General features: G+C 60.8%; 1 protein-coding gene across 11 annotated transcripts; it reads left to right on the top strand.

Moving 5' to 3' along the window:
* The first annotated feature begins 32 nt into the window (after positions 1-32).
* Positions 33-15,771, top strand: SCAF1 (SR-related CTD associated factor 1). Of its 11 annotated transcripts, none has more exons than XM_036307199.1 (12): positions 33-723; positions 4,545-4,658; positions 4,898-4,955; positions 5,596-5,690; positions 5,981-6,081; positions 6,170-6,285; positions 9,091-11,880; positions 12,023-12,193; positions 12,524-12,606; positions 12,828-13,046; positions 14,908-15,036; positions 15,326-15,771. In XM_036307199.1, the coding sequence occupies exons 1-12, from the start codon at positions 712-714 to the stop codon at positions 15,521-15,523; spliced, it is 4,086 nt and encodes a 1,361-aa protein (XP_036163092.1). In that variant the 5' UTR covers positions 33-711; the 3' UTR covers positions 15,524-15,771. The 11 variants fall into 11 exon arrangements, with proteins under 11 accessions (XP_036163092.1, XP_036163094.1, XP_036163095.1 ...); XM_036307201.1 differs by lacking the exon at positions 33-723 and adding an exon at positions 1,469-1,605; XM_036307202.1 differs by lacking the exon at positions 33-723 and adding an exon at positions 1,640-2,464.
* The last annotated feature ends 498 nt before the right edge of the window (positions 15,772-16,269 follow it).

Genomic DNA, 16,269 nt, shown 5'->3' with positions numbered 1-16,269 from the left:
CACAGTCTCGGTACACTTAAGGGGGAGGTAAGGCTAGGTAAAAGGCGGAGCTATGCTAATAGGGATTGAGGAACGACGTTCCCCGTGGAGGGGAATTCCTAGAGGGGCGGGGATATGCTAATGAGAGAAAGAGACCTGCGCTCCCAGGGAGCGGCGCCACGCGCTCTGGGCTGGAGGGCCGTCTGGGGGCGGGGCTATGCTAATACAATCTCATACTCTGGGCACACGGGTAGGAAAGATCGTTCTGGGCGGGGCTATGCAAATAAGGAGCTCCGTGAGGCCGCTTCTCAGGGCACCTCCCCAGGGCCTCGTTCTAGTAGGCGGGGCTGGCCGGCTCCCGCGCGGCCGTATATAGGCGCGCTCCAGGGAAGGAGCAGGTCCCGCGGGGAAGCTCCACCCCCGCCCTGGGATCCTGGCCAGGCTCCCGACCCGGGCGTCCGGGCTGGATGTCGTAGTCTCCGCCCGCTCAGGGACCCAGGCTTCCGGTTCCCGCTGTCCCAACCAAGCGGAAGACAGACTGGGAGGGGAGTTGGGGCCCTGGAGGAGGACAGCCCAGTAACGGGACAGGGAGGGGCCGTGAGATCACTGCATTCCTAATCCATGAGCCAGCTCGCCCAGGCCGGGACGCCTGGGTCATGAAGGGCCTATAGCCAGGAAGTCTGGGTCTTTGGAGGAAGCTGACGGCCCAGACTCCTGGGTCCCTAGGAGAGAATGGGGCTCGAGGTCTGCTTTCCTGTATCCTGGGGAGGAGGGATCTGGGGATCCTTATTATTAGGACTATCCATGTCCCGTCAAGGAGGAAGCTGAGGGCCCAGCCAGACTTGGGTCCAGGAGTTGGAGGGGCTGGGGATCCGGAATTCTTGATCCGAGGGAATTAAGGTGGGGAACCAGAACCCGTGTTCGTGTAAGGTACGAGCTTGAGACCAGGAATGGTCCGAGGGCCCAACTCCTGGATCTCAGGAAGGAGGAAGGCTCGGACTCCTGAGTCGCAGGGAGGAGGGAAATGGGAACCCGAAATCCTCTGCCGAGTGAGAGGAATAGGAATTTGGACTTTACTATCCTAAATAAGGAGGCTGTAGGGCCGGCCTTTTTGGTTCTAAATTTAGAGGGGACTAGAGGGGGATCGAGATTCTGGGCTCCCCAGAATGTGGGCGGGGCAATTTGCAGTCAATCCAATTTTTTTTTTTTTTCTACTGCACGCTCCGAACTACAATTCCCTTGCATCTATCGGGCTAAATGCTCTTTAGGTCACTTCCTGCTCCTCAGCTCTTTCCGCGCGCGCAGGGCATTGTGGGGCTACATCGCGGGCTACCGCAACCCCGCCCACTTCACCTCTCACCTCCTTGCTGTCCCCGCGTGACGGAAGCGACGCGCGGACTACGCCTCCCGGCGTGCGTCGCGCGCACCCCTGCCCAGGCGCCCCGTTGACTGTTGGGAAACTGAGTCCGGAGCCTTCCCACCAGCCTTCACGGCACCGTGCACGGTACTTGAAGTCCCGGCAAGCTCGGCGGCGTTTTAACCCCGCCCCCTCTCCTCCTCTGCTCGCGAACCTCCCCAGCCCGCCCCGCCCCGCGCCGGGGCCGGAGCCGCAGCCCGAGCGGCGGGGTAAGATGGCGGCGGTGGTCCGGGCCGCGGGGCTCGGGCCTATCGGGGTGGGCGGGGCGGAGTCGGGTCGCTAGTCGTCCTGCGGTCCTCCCCACACGCCGCGGGACCCGGAGGACTTAGCGGGGCGGCCTCCGGTCCGGCAGCGGAGGCGGAGCCTGGCGCCGAACGGGGGGCCTTCGCAAGGCCCCGGGACGCGTCTGTGGGTGCCGAGGGCATCTACGGGGCGTCCCCGTGAGAACTGGGGACGTCCACCGGGCCTGGGCCGAGGCTGGCGCCTGCCCTCCACCATGGGTCTTGTCTGTAGGCACTGTGGATCGTCTTGATGGGCTGGCCGGAGGCTAGGGTCTGTTCGGAGGGTTCTGGGGCCATCTTGAGATCTTGAGACATGTCCCAGAGGTGAGGGAGGTTTGCAAGAGCCGAGGACTGTCTGCTGAGCCGTCTGTGGCTCTGGGGTATGGCCATCGGGGCTGCGAAGTGTCTACATGGGCTGACCCGAGGATGCCACTCACCTACCCGGGTCCGGGGCCATTTAGCGGGCCTGCCGGAACGGATCCTGGGTTAGGAAGTCATGCAGGGGTGGGATGTGCCCCCCAGGGGAGGGAGGCCGATACTGAGACGTGCTGAGAGGCCTGGATGGGTCTCCCGCGTCTGGGGAGCGGCTGATCGGAGTGACAGGAGGCCGGGGGACAGTTAGAAGGACCTGGACCCGCTCGGTGGCTTTGAGTGTTGCCTGCCCGGGTGCAGCCTGGATGCCCGGAGCAAATTCGAATGCCTTTTGGGCCAGATAATCAGATGGAGAATAAGACAAAGGAGATTATTGGAAAATATGCGGAACTCAAATGTGCTTGCACTTTAGAAGGTAATTCAAATGAGAGGAAAAAAAAAAAGTCTTCAAAGTCTGCATTGCCTTGGGGCTCTGGAGTGAGCATTCGTCCACATGAGTCGGGAGCAGTCCCTAGGATCGACCCCCTAGCCATCGGGTGCAGCGCTTCTCAAACTCTCTTGACCTTGATCTACAGTTCTAAGAAATACATTTTTCATTGAGACCCCCAGTACCTACTGACATATATATTTAACCGTATACCCGCGTCCCGTTGCTATTTCCACTTAGTACTTGCAACGTGAAGGATTTTCTACTGTGTTCTATGGATTTACTGTCTGTGATCAGCCGTTTGTGAAGCACTTATACCGCTATCGGTGGGACTCATTCACTGATCTAGAGGGACCTAGCAATGTCTGCAGAGCCTTGTCAAGTAAAAAAAGAAAAAGAAATGTAAGGAGCCACTGGTATGTGTGTCTTCACAGCTTGGGGCATGCCTGCATGGGCAAGTGAGCGTCTTCATACAGAGGGTTTGGGGATCCGTGTGTCTCTCTGTAGCCTGCAGATCTGGATTAAGCTTCTGTTCTGTGAATCACTGAAACTTGTGCTTCCCCCTGGAGGTGCTGGAGGGAAGCTCCAGGGCTGGGAGCTGTCCTTAGGGCCTTATCAGGGCGGGTGTCAATGGGGAGTTAGGGAAGGAGCCTTTAGAGGGGTGGGAGGCGGCATGGGGGAGCTTTCAGAAAGCGTGAAAAATTGCCCAGCCTTCCATGGCTCAGTGATTGAGCGTTGACCTATGAACCAGGAGGTCATGGTTCAATTCCTGGTCAGGGCACGTGCCCGGGTTGCGGGCTGGATCCCCAGTGTGGGGTGTGCAGGAGGCAGCCGATCAATGATTCTCTCTCATCATTGATGTTTCTCTCTCTCTCTCTCTCTCTCTCTCTCTCTCTCTCTCTCTCTTTCTCTCTCTTTCTCTCTCTCCCTCTCTGAAATCAATAAAAAAATAATATTTTTTAAAAGCTTGAAAATCTGGTAGGAGGGAGACCAGGACAGAGGTCTTTGCAGGTATGCAGTGGAGAAAGGGGGTTTGGGGGAAGCCTGGCCCCTCGAGGCTAATAATAAAGATGATGATTATTGTTACTCTGCTGAGCACTGGGTTGAGCTAAGCCTGTGGGAGAAGCAGCTTTTTTCAGTTCTCGCCGCTGTTCTCTGAGATAGACACGCTGATTGCGCCATATACAGATAAGCACCCTGAGTGGGGGGTCAGGGGTTCGAAGCTTTCTAGGAACTGTGAGACTGGGTATTGTTGCAGGGAAGCGGGTTTGACAGCTGGAGGGAAGCCTGCAGCTGAAATGCTCCTATTTTCTGAAGCCCTCACTAAGACAACCAACCGCATCTGAAGGATGACTTCTCAGCTTCTGTATAATCTAAGAATTTCTGTGCCATCGCGAAGGCGGCAGCCATGCTTTCATGCGGTGGGCATTCAGGCCAGAGGCGATGTCCCCGGGGGGTGTCTGGTGGGCAGCGGGCCCTTCTAAGGTCAATGTTCTCATTTCAAAAGCGGCACACAGGTTTTGCAAATCACACTGTCACCGTTCCCTCTTAGATACGTAAATAGTTTGGGTCCTTCACCATCAAGGAACATGGATGACGCTTTAGGCAGTTGCGTCGTGTTGGAGGCGCAGCCAGCACTCCCGCACGCACCTCATTTTAGGAATGGCGCAGGCACGGGGCTGTGGAGCGCACTGTCCGAAAGCACAGCTCAGCGGGGAAAAATCCTGGCGTTGGGTTGGATCCCAGGAGGGTGGGCCGGCAGGTCTTACATCGGGTTGTGGCGGAAGCTGTGGGGTCTGCGGAGCTGGGTGTTGCCATAGGAGACGGGGAAGGCCGCCCCTGGACAGAGGAGGCAGCCGAAATCCAGACGAGGGAAGGGAATGGCTCTGCTCCCTCTGGTGTCTGCCCTGGACCTGGTGCCCCCCCAAGGACTGGGATGAGGTGGGGGAGAGGAGGGATGCTGAGGAGGATACTGACTGTGGGAACGTTGGAGGCCCCTGAGGTCCTCGTGACCATTCTCTGCTTTTGTCCCTGTGCGTGCACACACACCTCATCCCTCAACCCTCAGGTGACCATGGAGGAAGAAGATGAGTCTCGAGGGAAGACGGAGGAGTCGGGCGAGGATAGGGGTGACGGCCCGCCAGACAGAGACCCCACGCTTTCTCCTACTGCCTTTATTCTGGTGAGGCCTGAACCACCTGGGGCCACAGGAGGGAGGGGCTGAGAGTCTGGAATGGACTCGGGGGCCCCAGAGGGCGGAGGGGCTGGGGGCCTAGACTCTTGGCTCCTCTGAAGGGTTTGAGTCTGGTTGTAGGGTGTCCAGAATGCCTGTCTCCCCGGAGCAGAGCTCGTGACCATTTGCACGAGTCCCCTGACCGCCGCCCTTTCTCTCCACCTCTCCACCTCCCATCTTTTCTTCAGCGGGCCATTCAGCAGGCGGTGGGAACTTCCCTGCAGGGGGACCTGGCGAATGATAAAGGTACGGGGGGTTCTAGTTCCTCTGAAGCTCCCTGCCCGATCCCTGCATTCTTTACCCCAGTTTCCTTCCCGGACTTCTCCGGGGTCTCCTGGGGGCCGCCCTTGTGCTGGCGGAGGAGCTGGAGAGGAGGCTGCCGTGGAGGGTTCCCAGTCTGGTGGAAGGGAGGCAGTCGTGGCACAGAGGTAGCCTGTGGGACCCGAGCAGACAGGAGGTCCAGCTGAGCTAATGGAGGAGCCTGTCCAGGAGGGCTTCCTGGAGGGGGTGGCCTATTAGAGTTGTCCGGTGAGGAAGAAAGCCCGAAGAGGCAACAACAGGCGCATAGCACAGGGATGGGCTGCAGGACTGATCTGTGTTTCTTAGGGGCGGCTGCGCAGGGTGGGAGGGGAGGCAATAGAAGCCCATGGGGACCAGGTCAGAGCCGAGCTGCCTTGTCTGGGCTCTATCCTGAGGGCAGCTAGGAGGCCGAATGGGTGAGAGCTGGAGTCTCAGGCGGGTGTTGGGGAAGGGGTAGGTGGAGGCTGGGAGAGCAGGCAAGAGCTGGTTGCCTGGCAAGAAGGAGGGCGGGCTTCTCTTTCCTCCGCCCCCCAAAGTCTCTGCGACTAGTCCTCTGTCCTCAGTCCCCATGCATATCTCTCTCCAGATGGCTCTAGGTGTCACGGCCTTCGATGGAGGCGCTGCCGGAGCCCGCGGTCAGAGTCCCGTTCCCAGGAGTCAGGGGGAACTGACACGGCTGCTGTGAGTAAGGAGGGGACAGGGGCGATCAGGCCCTGGGCCTGGATCCCTGAGATGGGGAGGTGGGGTTGGGGATCCAGCCTCCTGGGTCTGGGGTGCTGATCAGGGGCCGTGTTGGAGAGTATGGGGGTCAGGCCTTAGGGGCAGTCAGCATGAGGGAATTGGTTGAATCCATTTGTTTCTTGGGGAGGCTCTCAGTTGTCTGGGTTCTTGAGGGGTTAGGGGCTGGGGAAATGGGACTTGTGGTCCTCACGGGATCAGGGTCAGGGTGGAGCCTCTCCTCCCTACCCCAGGTGTTGGACATGGCCGCAGACAGCTTCCTGGCAGGGTTGGTGAGCGTCCTGGATCCCCCAGACACCTGGGTTCCCAGCCACCTGGACCTGCAGCCTGGCGAGTGAGTAGTTGGGCAGCTGGAGTGGGGGAGGCCTTGGCGTGTGAGCCGGGAGCACCCCTGAGGCTCACTCGCTCCTTCTGTCCCGCAGAAGCGAGGACATGCTGGAGCTGGTGGCTGAGGTCCGCATCGGGGACAGGGATCCGATCCCACTGCCGGTGCCCAGCCTGCTGCCTCGTCTCAGGGCCTGGAGGACGGGCAAAACGGGTACGTGTGGCCAGGGCAGAGCTGGGCAGGGGGCCGGCCTTGGCTTTGTGTGCGTCAGAAACAGTCGCGATGATTGTGTCATATAGACAGAATCTTTATTTTCGTGTTCGTTCCCCCTGTTACACTGGAATTAAGGCTGCAGTGCCTACAGGTATCCCTCAAGTAGAAACCGCTCCAGGGTCCTACCTGTCAGTGTACCTGCATGGGGTCTTGTCTCCCCAGGAGGGGGCACCCCTAGCATCTCCGCCTTCCAGAGAAGGAGAGGCTGAGAGAGGGAAGTCACTTGTTCAGGGTGGCACAGCCAGTGGTTGAGGGGTGGTCCTGAGCCCCAAGCCCAGATGTGTCCGACTGTAAGGCCCAAGTTGTTGACATCTGTGAGGCACACCTGCCCACGTGAAAGTCTGCCCCCAGCACCACGGGTGAGCACAGGTTCTCAAACAGGAGAAGGCATCGGAATCACCAGGGGGATTTTTTTTTAAATATATTTTTATTGATTTTAGAGAGGAAGGGAGAAGGAGAGAGAGAAACATCAGTGATGAGAGAAAATCATTGATCGGCTGCCTCCTGCACGCCCCACACTGGGGATGGAGCCCACAGCCTGGGCATGTGCCCTGACTGGTTCATAGGTCAATGCTCAGCCACTGAGCCACGCCGGCCGGGCACCGGGAGGACTTCTTGGTGCACAGGTTGCCGGGTCTGCTCTCAGGTTTCTGATTTGACAGGTCAGGGGTGGGGCTCGGAATTTGCATTTTTAACCCGGTGGTACTGCTGCTGGACCCTGGACCCCGAAGAGACCTGGGTTAGACTTCCCTTTTCCCTGTGCCTACATGTGTGGGGAGGGCTAGAGAGGACAGGAAGAGGACAGTCTAGCAGGAGGTCAGCTGCGAGCCACTGTGGCTCAGGGACCCTCTGAGCCGGTTCGCGGTTTCCTTGTCCTTTTTTTACAGCTGCCATTTGACTTGTCTGTTAGGCTCGGGGACATGGTGCCTAGGACCCAGCACACTCTTAGGGGCCCACAGAAGAAATTTCATTTCTTTTAAAATTAGAAGCCATGGAGGATAAGTAAACAAATGGGTGGGACTGTGTTCCAATAAAACTTTATTTACAAAAACAGATGGTGGGTCCTGGGTCCTAAGTAAAATAGATGTGTAGAGAACCTAGTAGTTGTCTTTAGGAGTTATGTTGTATTTCTTTATTCCAAGTGTTCTTTTGGTCTTCATTTGGAAAATACTAAGAACTTAGGAAAAAGAAAAGAAAACTCACCCTTATTTCCAATCCTATATAAAAACTACATAAAGGAGTAGATGCCTGTGCTCCCAGACCACTCTGTCTAGACTTTTTTTTTTTTTAGTGTTTTTTTTTTTTTAATCTATCATTTTGGATATATTTAGGTATTGTCACTTGGCTTATTGCAGGGTTTTATTCTTTTTTTATTTTTATTGATTTCAGAAAGGGAGGGAGAAGGCGATAGAAACCTCAGTGATGAGAGAGAATCATTGATTGGCTGCCTCCTGCACGCCCCCACTGGGGACTGAGCCCGCAACCCTGGACATGTGCCCTTGAGGGGAATCGAACCCGGGACCCTTCAGGCTGCAGGCCGACACTCTATCCACTGAGCCAAACTGGCTGGGGCCCCTGCTTTGTTTTCCTCCAGAGCCCTCAGCAGCTGGCAGGCTCTGTGCTTGGCATGCTGATATTGCTCTCCCCGCTTGAATGTGAACTCTTCGAAGGCAGTGATTTCTGTCTATTTTGTTCCTCTCTCTATTCCTGGTACCCCAGTCAGCACCAGGCACAGATAGGTGATAGATAAAAGTACTGAATGAATGCACGAACCCTGCTTTATAGATGAGGAGACAGACAGACAGAGGTTGAGTGACTTGCCCACCGTCAGGTCATGAGGGAGGGCTGGCGCCCGGGATCCAGATCGGGAGGTGGCGCCAGAGCTGCCCTCAACCCTGTGCTTCTGCGTGACGCGCTGGCGTCCTTGCCACGGCAGGTCCTTGCAGTTATATGTGGCTGATGAGGGCCTGTGGACTCTGATGTGTGTCTACGTCCTGGTGCAGGACTTGGCACTGAGACCTGTGCTTAGAGGCAGGGTTTCAGGCGTGTGGACCAGGTGACGTGGGAAAGTATGATGGTCGTCCCGTCACGGGCGGGTGTTGTCTCTACGTCCTGAGCAGATGTAGCCCCTTGAGTGGGGTCATTGCACAGTGAAGGGTCTGGAGTGGAGACTCGGGCGGCCAGGGCTCCCTAGCTCCGCCCCTTCCCGGCTCTGCAGAGGGAGCGGCACCTTTTCAGGCCCCCATTCTCTGTAAAATGGGATCACCTCCCACAGAGGCAGCCGGCTCAGCAGGCCTGAGCCTGGCCGTGCGGGCGGTGTGAGGTTTGGATCCAGCTCTCCCGCCCAAGCCCGCACCCTCTGCAGTAACATTCCTGCCCTCAGTGGTCAAGGTGGTCTTGGGCTGCGGGCCAGTGTCCATCTCAGGAGGGTGTGCAGGCTGGGGGACCACACTGACCAAGTTTGCACCCTGACTCTTCCCTGCTGTGCGTCCTTGGGGAAGCTACCGCAGCTCTCTGTGCCTGTTTCCTCCTGGGACCCTCAATCCACCGTATCTGGTGTAGAGTCGTTAGGAACATCCTGTGAGCTGACACATGGGAAGCACTGGGGCAGTACCTGTAGGTGCCGGGAGTGCTGAGGGCGGGGAGGGCATGGATGGCTGCTGGCTCCCCTGCAGCCCCTCCCTGGGGGGGACAGGGAGGCGGGACTGCACCTGACCACAGCTCTGTCTCCCCGTTCCTTTGCAGTTTCTCCTCAGTCTCATTCTTCTCAACCCACCCGTGCCCGCCACCTCCTCACCTTGGGCACTGGAGACGGGGGCCCTGCCCCACCTCCTGCCCCCTCCTCTGCATCCTCCTCCCCTTCTCCTTCCCCATCATCATCTTCCCCCTCCCCACCTCCCCCACCACCACCCCCAGCCCCCCCAGCCCAGCCTGCCCCTCGGTTTGACATCTATGACCCCTTCCACCCCACCGATGAGGCCTACTCCCCGCCGCCTGCACCGGAGCAGAAGTACGACCCCTTTGAGCCGACTGGCTCCAACCCCAGCTCCTCCGCTGGGACGCCCTCACCTGAGGAAGAGGAGGAGGAGGAGGAGGAAGAGGAGGAGGAAGAGGAGGAGGAAGGCCTGTCCCAGAGCATCAGCCGCATCTCTGAGACCCTGGCGGGCATCTATGATGACAACAGCCTGAGCCAGGACTTCCCAGGTGATGAGAGCCCCCGACCGGACCCCCAGCCCCCACAGTCAACTGTGGCCCCTGCCACCCCACCCCAGGCGGACTCCACCCGGGTGGACGGCGCCACCCGCCGGCGAGTCTTCGTGGTCGGGGCCGAGGCGGAGGCCTGTCGGGAAGGCAAGGTCTCCGTGGAGGTGGTGACGGCCAGCGGAGCCGCCCTGCCGCCGCCCTTGCTGCCACCTGGTGACTCGGAGATTGAGGAGGGCGAGATCGTGCAGCCGGAGGAGGACACCAGGCTGGCGCTGTCCCTCTTCCGGCCCAGCCGGGCTGCCCGCCCTGCGCCCGCCGCTCCAGCCGCCCCCACGGCCCAGCCCCCGCCCCCGCCGCCCGCCGCCCGCGCCCCGGAGGGAGATGACTTCCTGTCTCTGCACGCGGACTCGGACGGTGAGGGCGCCCTGCAGGTGGACCTGGGGGAGCCGGCCCCCGCGCAGCCCCCCGCGGACGCCCGCTGGGGCGGCCTGGACCTCCGCCGCAAGATCCTGACCCAGCGGCGGGAGCGCTACCGCCAGCGCTCGCCCTCCCCGGGCCTCGCCGCCCCGGCCGGCCCGCCCGCCCGAAAGAAATCGCGCCGGGAGCGAAAGCGCAGCGGCGAGGCCAAGGAGGCCGCCTCCTCCTCCTCCTCGGCCGCGCCGGCCCCGCCGGCCCCCGCCTCCCCCTGGGACTCCAAGAAGCACCGCTCCCGGGACCGCAAGCCGGGCTCCCATGCCTCCTCCTCCGCCCGCCACCGCTCTCGGTCCCGCTCCGCCCGCCGCCGCTCACGCAGCCCCGACCGCCGCCGCGGGGGCAGCCGCCGCTCCAGGTCCCGGGAGAAGCGGCGTCGGAGGCGGCGCTCGGCCTCGCCGCCCCCCGCCACCTCTTCCTCCTCTTCCTCGAGGCGCGAGCGGCACCGAGGCAAGCACCGGGAAGGCGGCGGCAGCAAGAAGAAGAAGAAGCGGTCTCGGTCCCGGGGTGAGAAGCGGTCGGGGGACAGCGAGAAGGGCCCGGTGCTGGCCCAGCCGCCCTCCGGCTCCACCTCCCTGGGCTCGGAGCGCGACCGCCGCCGGGGCGCGGTGCCGCCCTCCATCCAGGACCTCACGGACCACGACCTCTTCGCCATCAAGCGGACCATCACCGTGGGCCGGCCGGACAAGTCCGACCCCCGCGGCCCGTCGCCCGCCCCAGCCTCGTCGCCCAAGCGCGAGGTGCTGTACGACTCGGAGGGACTCAGCGCCGAGGAGCGGGGCGGCCGGAGCGGCGAGAAGGACCGGCGCCGCGCCGGGGCGGCCTCCTCCTCCCGGGAGAAGGGATCACGGCGGAAGGCGCTGGACGTGGGGGATCGGGACCGGGAGAGGGACAGAGAGAGGGACAGGGACAGGTCGTCCAAGAAAGCCCGGCCCCCCAAGGAGTCGGCGCCCTCAGGGCCCCCGCCCAAGCCGCCGGTCAGCAGTGGCTCCGGGTCCTCCTCCTCGTCGTCGTCCTCCTCCTCCCGGAAGGTGAAGCTGCAGTCCAAGGTGGCGGTGCTGATCCGGGAGGGCGTCAGCAGCACCACGCCGGCCAAGGAGGCTGCGTCCGCCGGCCTGGGCTCCATTGGGGTCAAGTTCAGCCGCGACCGGGAGAGCCGCTCCCCCTTCCTCAAGCCCGAGGAGCGGGCTCCTGCCGAGGTGGCCAAAGCAGCTCCCGGCAGCACCAAGCCCAAAAAGACCAAGGTGAAGGCCAAGGCCGGGGCCAAGAAAGCCAAGGGGACCAAGGGGAAGACCAAGCCATCCAAGACCAGGAAAAAGATCCGCAGCGGGGGCGGCGGCGGGGCCCCTGGGGGCCCAGTGACCCTGAAGAAGTCCAAGGCCGACAGCTGTAGCCAGGCTGCCGGGGCCAAGGGCGCAGAGGAGACGTCTTGGTCCGGGGAGGAGCGAGCAGCCAAGGCCCCCAGCACCCCGCCCCCCAAGGCCGCCCCTCCGCCCCCCGCCCTCACCCCGGACTCACAGACGGTGGACAGCAGCTGTAAGACACCTGAGGCCTCCTTCTTGCCCGAAGAGGGCACTGAGGAGCCTGGGGTCCGAGGTGGGGCGGAGGCGGAGGAGGAGGAGGAGGAAGAGGAGGAGGAGGAGGAAGAAGAGGAAGAGGAGCAACAGCCTGCCACCACCACGGCCACCAGCACGGCCGCCCCCGCCCCAAGCACGGCCCCTAGCGCAGGATCCACAGCCGGTGACTCGGGGGCAGAGGACGGGCCGGCTCCCCGTGTCTCCCAGCTGCCCACGCTGCCCCCACCCCTGCCCTGGAACCTGCCCGCTGGTGTGGACTGCACTACCAGCGGCGTCCTGGCCTGTGAGTGTTCCCCTTGCCGGGCCGGGGCGGTCTGGGTGGGCGGAAAGGACCAGGAAAGATGGCACTGGATGGGGACAGACTTGGAGGCAGTGGGAGGCCTTGGAAAGGGTGGGTGTGTGGTGACCTGGACTGGGGGCCGCAGGGGGGCGAGGGCCCAGCAGGTCTGTCCAGGAGGCTTCTAGATGTTCGGGTGATGGAGGAGAGCCGAGCAGACGGGCAAGGTGGCCAGCTCAGCACGGCTGGAGTGGGGCGTGTCCTGGCGCCCTCCTACGCGAGACTGGTATAGACTTGATGGGGGGCCAGGAAGAATGGGGTGAGCAGTGTTCCTTGGGCATGGCAGAAGTCTCTGCTAGGTCACAGATGTGGTGAGAGAGGCTGGGATTGGCTATGGGGGCTGAGCAGCCAGAAACTCACTTCTGCCACCACCTTGTCAGCGATTGGCCCTGGCCCACCCACCAACACGCGCACACACCTCGAGTGGCAAGAACATCGGGGTGTGGAGGCCCCCTTTTCTTAGTTCGGAGCCTGCGGCCTTAGGCCTGTCCAGGGGGCCCGGGGGGTGGCAGTAGGTGGAGAGGTGAGATTCACTCTCATCTCCTGTCAACCCCGGACCGCCCTGTCATCAACTCTCCGCCTCCTGCAGTGACTGCACTTCTCTTCAAGATGGAAGAAGCCAATCTGGCGAGCAGAGCAAAGGCCCAGGAGCTGATCCAGGCCACCAACCAGGTGGGGTCCCCAGAGGAAGGGTCCCCACAGCCCCTTCTCTTGTCCCCTGCCTTGGGTTAGGAGAGGAACTACAACTCCCAGCAGGCCTTGAGGCAAGATATTGGCCAGAAGCGGAGCTTGTGACCCTTGGGACTGTTGGGAAATCAGGGTGGAAATCATAGGGGTACATGTTTCCTCTTTCCCTCCACGGCCCTTTGTTCATCCTCCAACCTCTTCCACAGATCCTCAGCCACCGGAAGCCACCCTCCAGTCTAGGGGTGACACCAGCTCCTGTACCCACCTCTCTGGGCCTGCCCCCTGGCCCCTCCAGCTACCTGCTCCCTGGCAGCCTTCCCCTAGGGGGCTGCGGCTCTACCCCTCCCACCCCCACTGGGCTGGCCGCTGCATCTGACAAGAGAGAGGGCAGTAGCAGCTCCGAGGGACGAGGGGACACAGATAAGGTGAGCTGGGCTTGGGAGCGGTGGGATGATGGTGACGGTTTTGCAGAGAACAGGAGCAGATACTGAGATGCAGGGGCCCAAGGAGAATGGCAAAGACGATGCCAGTAGACGGGGCCGTAGATTTTAAAAAAACTGAAGTTGTTAAATTGTGAGGATCTGAACTGTCACTGTAATGGATGCATGGGTGCTGGGCAGGATTTTAAAAAATTATATATATATGTGTGTGTGTGTGTGTGTGTGTGTATATATATATATATATATATATATAGAGAGAGAGAGAGAGAGAGAGAGAGAGAGAGAGAGAGAGATAAGGATATAAACACACTCATACCCACTACAGTCTACCCCTTGGTTGCCATATCCATCCCTCCTTCCCTCCATACCTCCCTCCTTCCTTCCTTCCTTCCTTTCTTCCCTTTCTCCATCCCCATCTTTTTGTGTAAGGGAAAGAGTGGTTGACAAACAAAAGTCAAGCATTTTCTAGATGAAGGAAGGAAGAATAGATGCTGGGCAAATACAAACAGGTTTTCCATCTGGCTCCTCCTCCAGACCTCGGGCCGCTACCTTTTTGGTCAGTTCAGGATGCTTTTTGTTAAGGTCCAGCAGCCTATCGCCGATCATGGCTGCCCGCCCCTCAGTACACTTCATGTACGTGCCAGAGGGAGAGCAGAGTGAACCCCATAAACAGCGCCGTGTGAGGGGCAGTGGCAGGGCACCGCTCCGCGGGTCACTGGTGCGTCCAGCCGCCATGGTCTGCAGGACAAGGACAGTACGGCCCTGTGACCAGCAACGGGCCCCTTGCTCTGTGCGTGAGGCCACTCTGGTCTGTTCTCTGCCTGCCGTCTTCCCTTGCCACATCTGAGATGGCTGTGGGGAACAGCCCCCTTCTCTGTAGGAACCCACTTCCCGTTGGGTTAGGGAGGCCCAAGGACTCTCGGGGTGGCCGGTGGCTGTCCTAGCAGTGGTGCTGCCCAAGCAGCCCAGGGGTTCAGCAGACAGTTTGCATCATCTCTTCCGAGATGCTGGCCCTGAAGTCTGGAGTGTGCTGCCCTTGCCAGAACTCAGTTCACTGTTCCCGTCTTCCCTCAGCCCTGGCCCGGGAGGCGACCTCCCCAGGGTTGCTGTTTCGGGTGACTGTCCCCTGTGCAGACTGGCTCTGGCTTGAATGTGCTCTCCTGCTAGAGGTGTCCTATCCGTCGGTTTTTGCAAAGATCCCACTTGAGGTTGAGGCAGGGGTTGGGGTCCCTCAGCTGCTCCCTGTCCTGTCCCCACCTCAGAACAGTCACAGCTCCCCTTGCTGTGGCCTCCATGTGTCACCTCCCCCTCCCCACGAGTACTGTCTGCATTTTACAAGTGAGCTGTAGAGGGTTTGGTCCCTCGTCCAGGCCACGGGTGGTAGAGCAGGATTCTAGCACCTCCCCCCGTGCCCTCCCCTCCACTCCTAACCAGTCCTGGACCCCCGGCAGCCAGGGCAGTGCCGTGAAGCCGACGCTGGGAAGCCTGGCCACACGTTCCTGCTGCGATCAGAAGCCTCATAGAGTCTGATGACAACAGTCGTCCTGCTTGGCTGTCTTGTCTCCCCACTGGACTGTGAACTTTGTCAGGGCAGGGGACACGTGTGTCCGTGGCCACCTGGGACAGCCAGAGTGCGGCCTGGAGGGCGTGCTCAGTGACACTCAGACGCCCAGGCCTGTGGTCCGTGGTGACCTCAGCACAGGGTGCCCAGGCAGCCCCTGACCACGGCGTCCCCCTCCAGGAGGGGCTGCTGGTCCAGGAGGCTGAGTGGCAGGCAGGGGTGGAGGCTGGGTCCCACAGGAACTCACCTAGCCTTGCTGTCCCTTTTCCCCGTCACTGTCGCCAGTACCTGAAGAAGCTGCACACACAGGAGCGGGCGGTGGAGGAGGTGAAGCTGGCCATCAAGCCGTACTATCAGAAGAAGGACATCACCAAGGAGGAGTACAAGGACATCCTGAGGAAGGCCGTCCACAAGGTGGGCCCAGAGGGGGACAGACACGGAGGTGGGCGGAGGACGCAACGCAGAGACAGGAGTGCAGACAGATGTGCGCAGAGGGGGAGACTGAGGGATGGGGGGTCAGTCTGCAAGGTGAGGAGGGTGACAAGATCTCAAGCCCATCTGGGCCGTTCTGCTGGCATCGGGATAAGTAGGGACGTTGGCCTGGATATTGGGGAGCTATCCTAGTCTCAGGCTGTGCTCAGCAGTCCAGGTGGACGGGGCTTGGGGGGGCTGGCAGTGATCGCAGCTGCCCCTCGCTCCCCAGATCTGCCACAGCAAAAGTGGGGAGATCAACCCCGTGAAGGTGAGCAACTTGGTGCGCGCCTACGTCCAACGCTACCGCTACTTCCGCAAGCACGGCCGCAAGCCAGGGGACCCCCCAGGACCCCCACGGCCACCCAAGGAGCCAGGGCCCCCTGACAAGGGCGGCCCTGGCCTGGGCCTGCCCCTGCCCCCTCTCTGAGACCCCCAACAACCCCACTTCCTTCCTCTGCCTCTTCAGAATTCTGGACGTATTTATGGCTCCACCTCTCCACTTCCCTCCCCCCGTCAGTGGGATGATTGGGAGAGGGTTGCTGTGGGGATGAGGAGAGCCCCCTGCCTAGCCCTGTGCCCATCTTCCTTGTCCCAAGCCTGTCCCCATTGCCTCTCCCCTCTGTTCATGTCCCTCCCCCAGTTTCATTAAAGATTTCATGAAATGTTACCTTCGAACCCCGTGATTTTAGCCCTTTCTTTTCAGAGTCTGATTTGGGAAGGGGTTAGGGAGGGACAGGAGGCTTGGCCCAAGTCTGAGGGTGGTTAACAGGGAGACCGGACTGTGGCTCGGGGCCAGTACTGCCCCTCTCCGGGCCTCAGTCTCCTTATCTATAAAGTGGGTGTTGTGAGGATTAAGTGAGACCCAGGCAGGGGAAGCACTTAGGACCCTCCCGGGACGCTGTCAGCGGCTGCTGCTGAGAGTGGTGGTGACGGCACATAGGGGCCAGGCTCCTGGTCAGTCTTCCCAGCTCGGGGCACCCAGGTGCTGCTTGTCTGCCTGGGACGTGCCCGCCCCCATCGAGTTGGGCTGTGCTTTGCCAGTCCACGAGGTGGGGCCACATGGTGCAGCAGGGCAGTGCCGGCCTTGCTCAGTCCTGTGGCCCACAACCCAGGCGTGGGCTCCAGGGTGGGGCACAGAGCTCCTTTACCACTGCCCATCCCAGCCCCCGACAG

Source organism: Myotis myotis, unplaced genomic scaffold (assembly GCF_014108235.1).
Source record: "Myotis myotis isolate mMyoMyo1 unplaced genomic scaffold, mMyoMyo1.p scaffold_m19_p_45, whole genome shotgun sequence".
NCBI lineage: Eukaryota > Metazoa > Chordata > Mammalia > Chiroptera > Vespertilionidae > Myotis > Myotis myotis.
This window is presented reverse-complemented; position numbering and strand designations above follow the sequence as displayed.

Bases quoted from the DNA above. Each gene is read 5' to 3' on its own strand.
- SCAF1 (XM_036307195.1), top strand. From the start codon at position 4,434: ATGCTGAGGAGGATACTGACTGTGGGAACGTTGGAGGCCCCTGAGGTC. The intron at 11,881-12,022 runs GTGAGTGTTCCC...TGGGGGCCGCAG, and splicing joins TACCAGCGGCGTCCTGGCCT to GGGGGCGAGGGCCCAGCAGG. The intron at 15,037-15,325 runs GTGGGCCCAGAG...CTCGCTCCCCAG, and splicing joins TGAGGAAGGCCGTCCACAAG to ATCTGCCACAGCAAAAGTGG.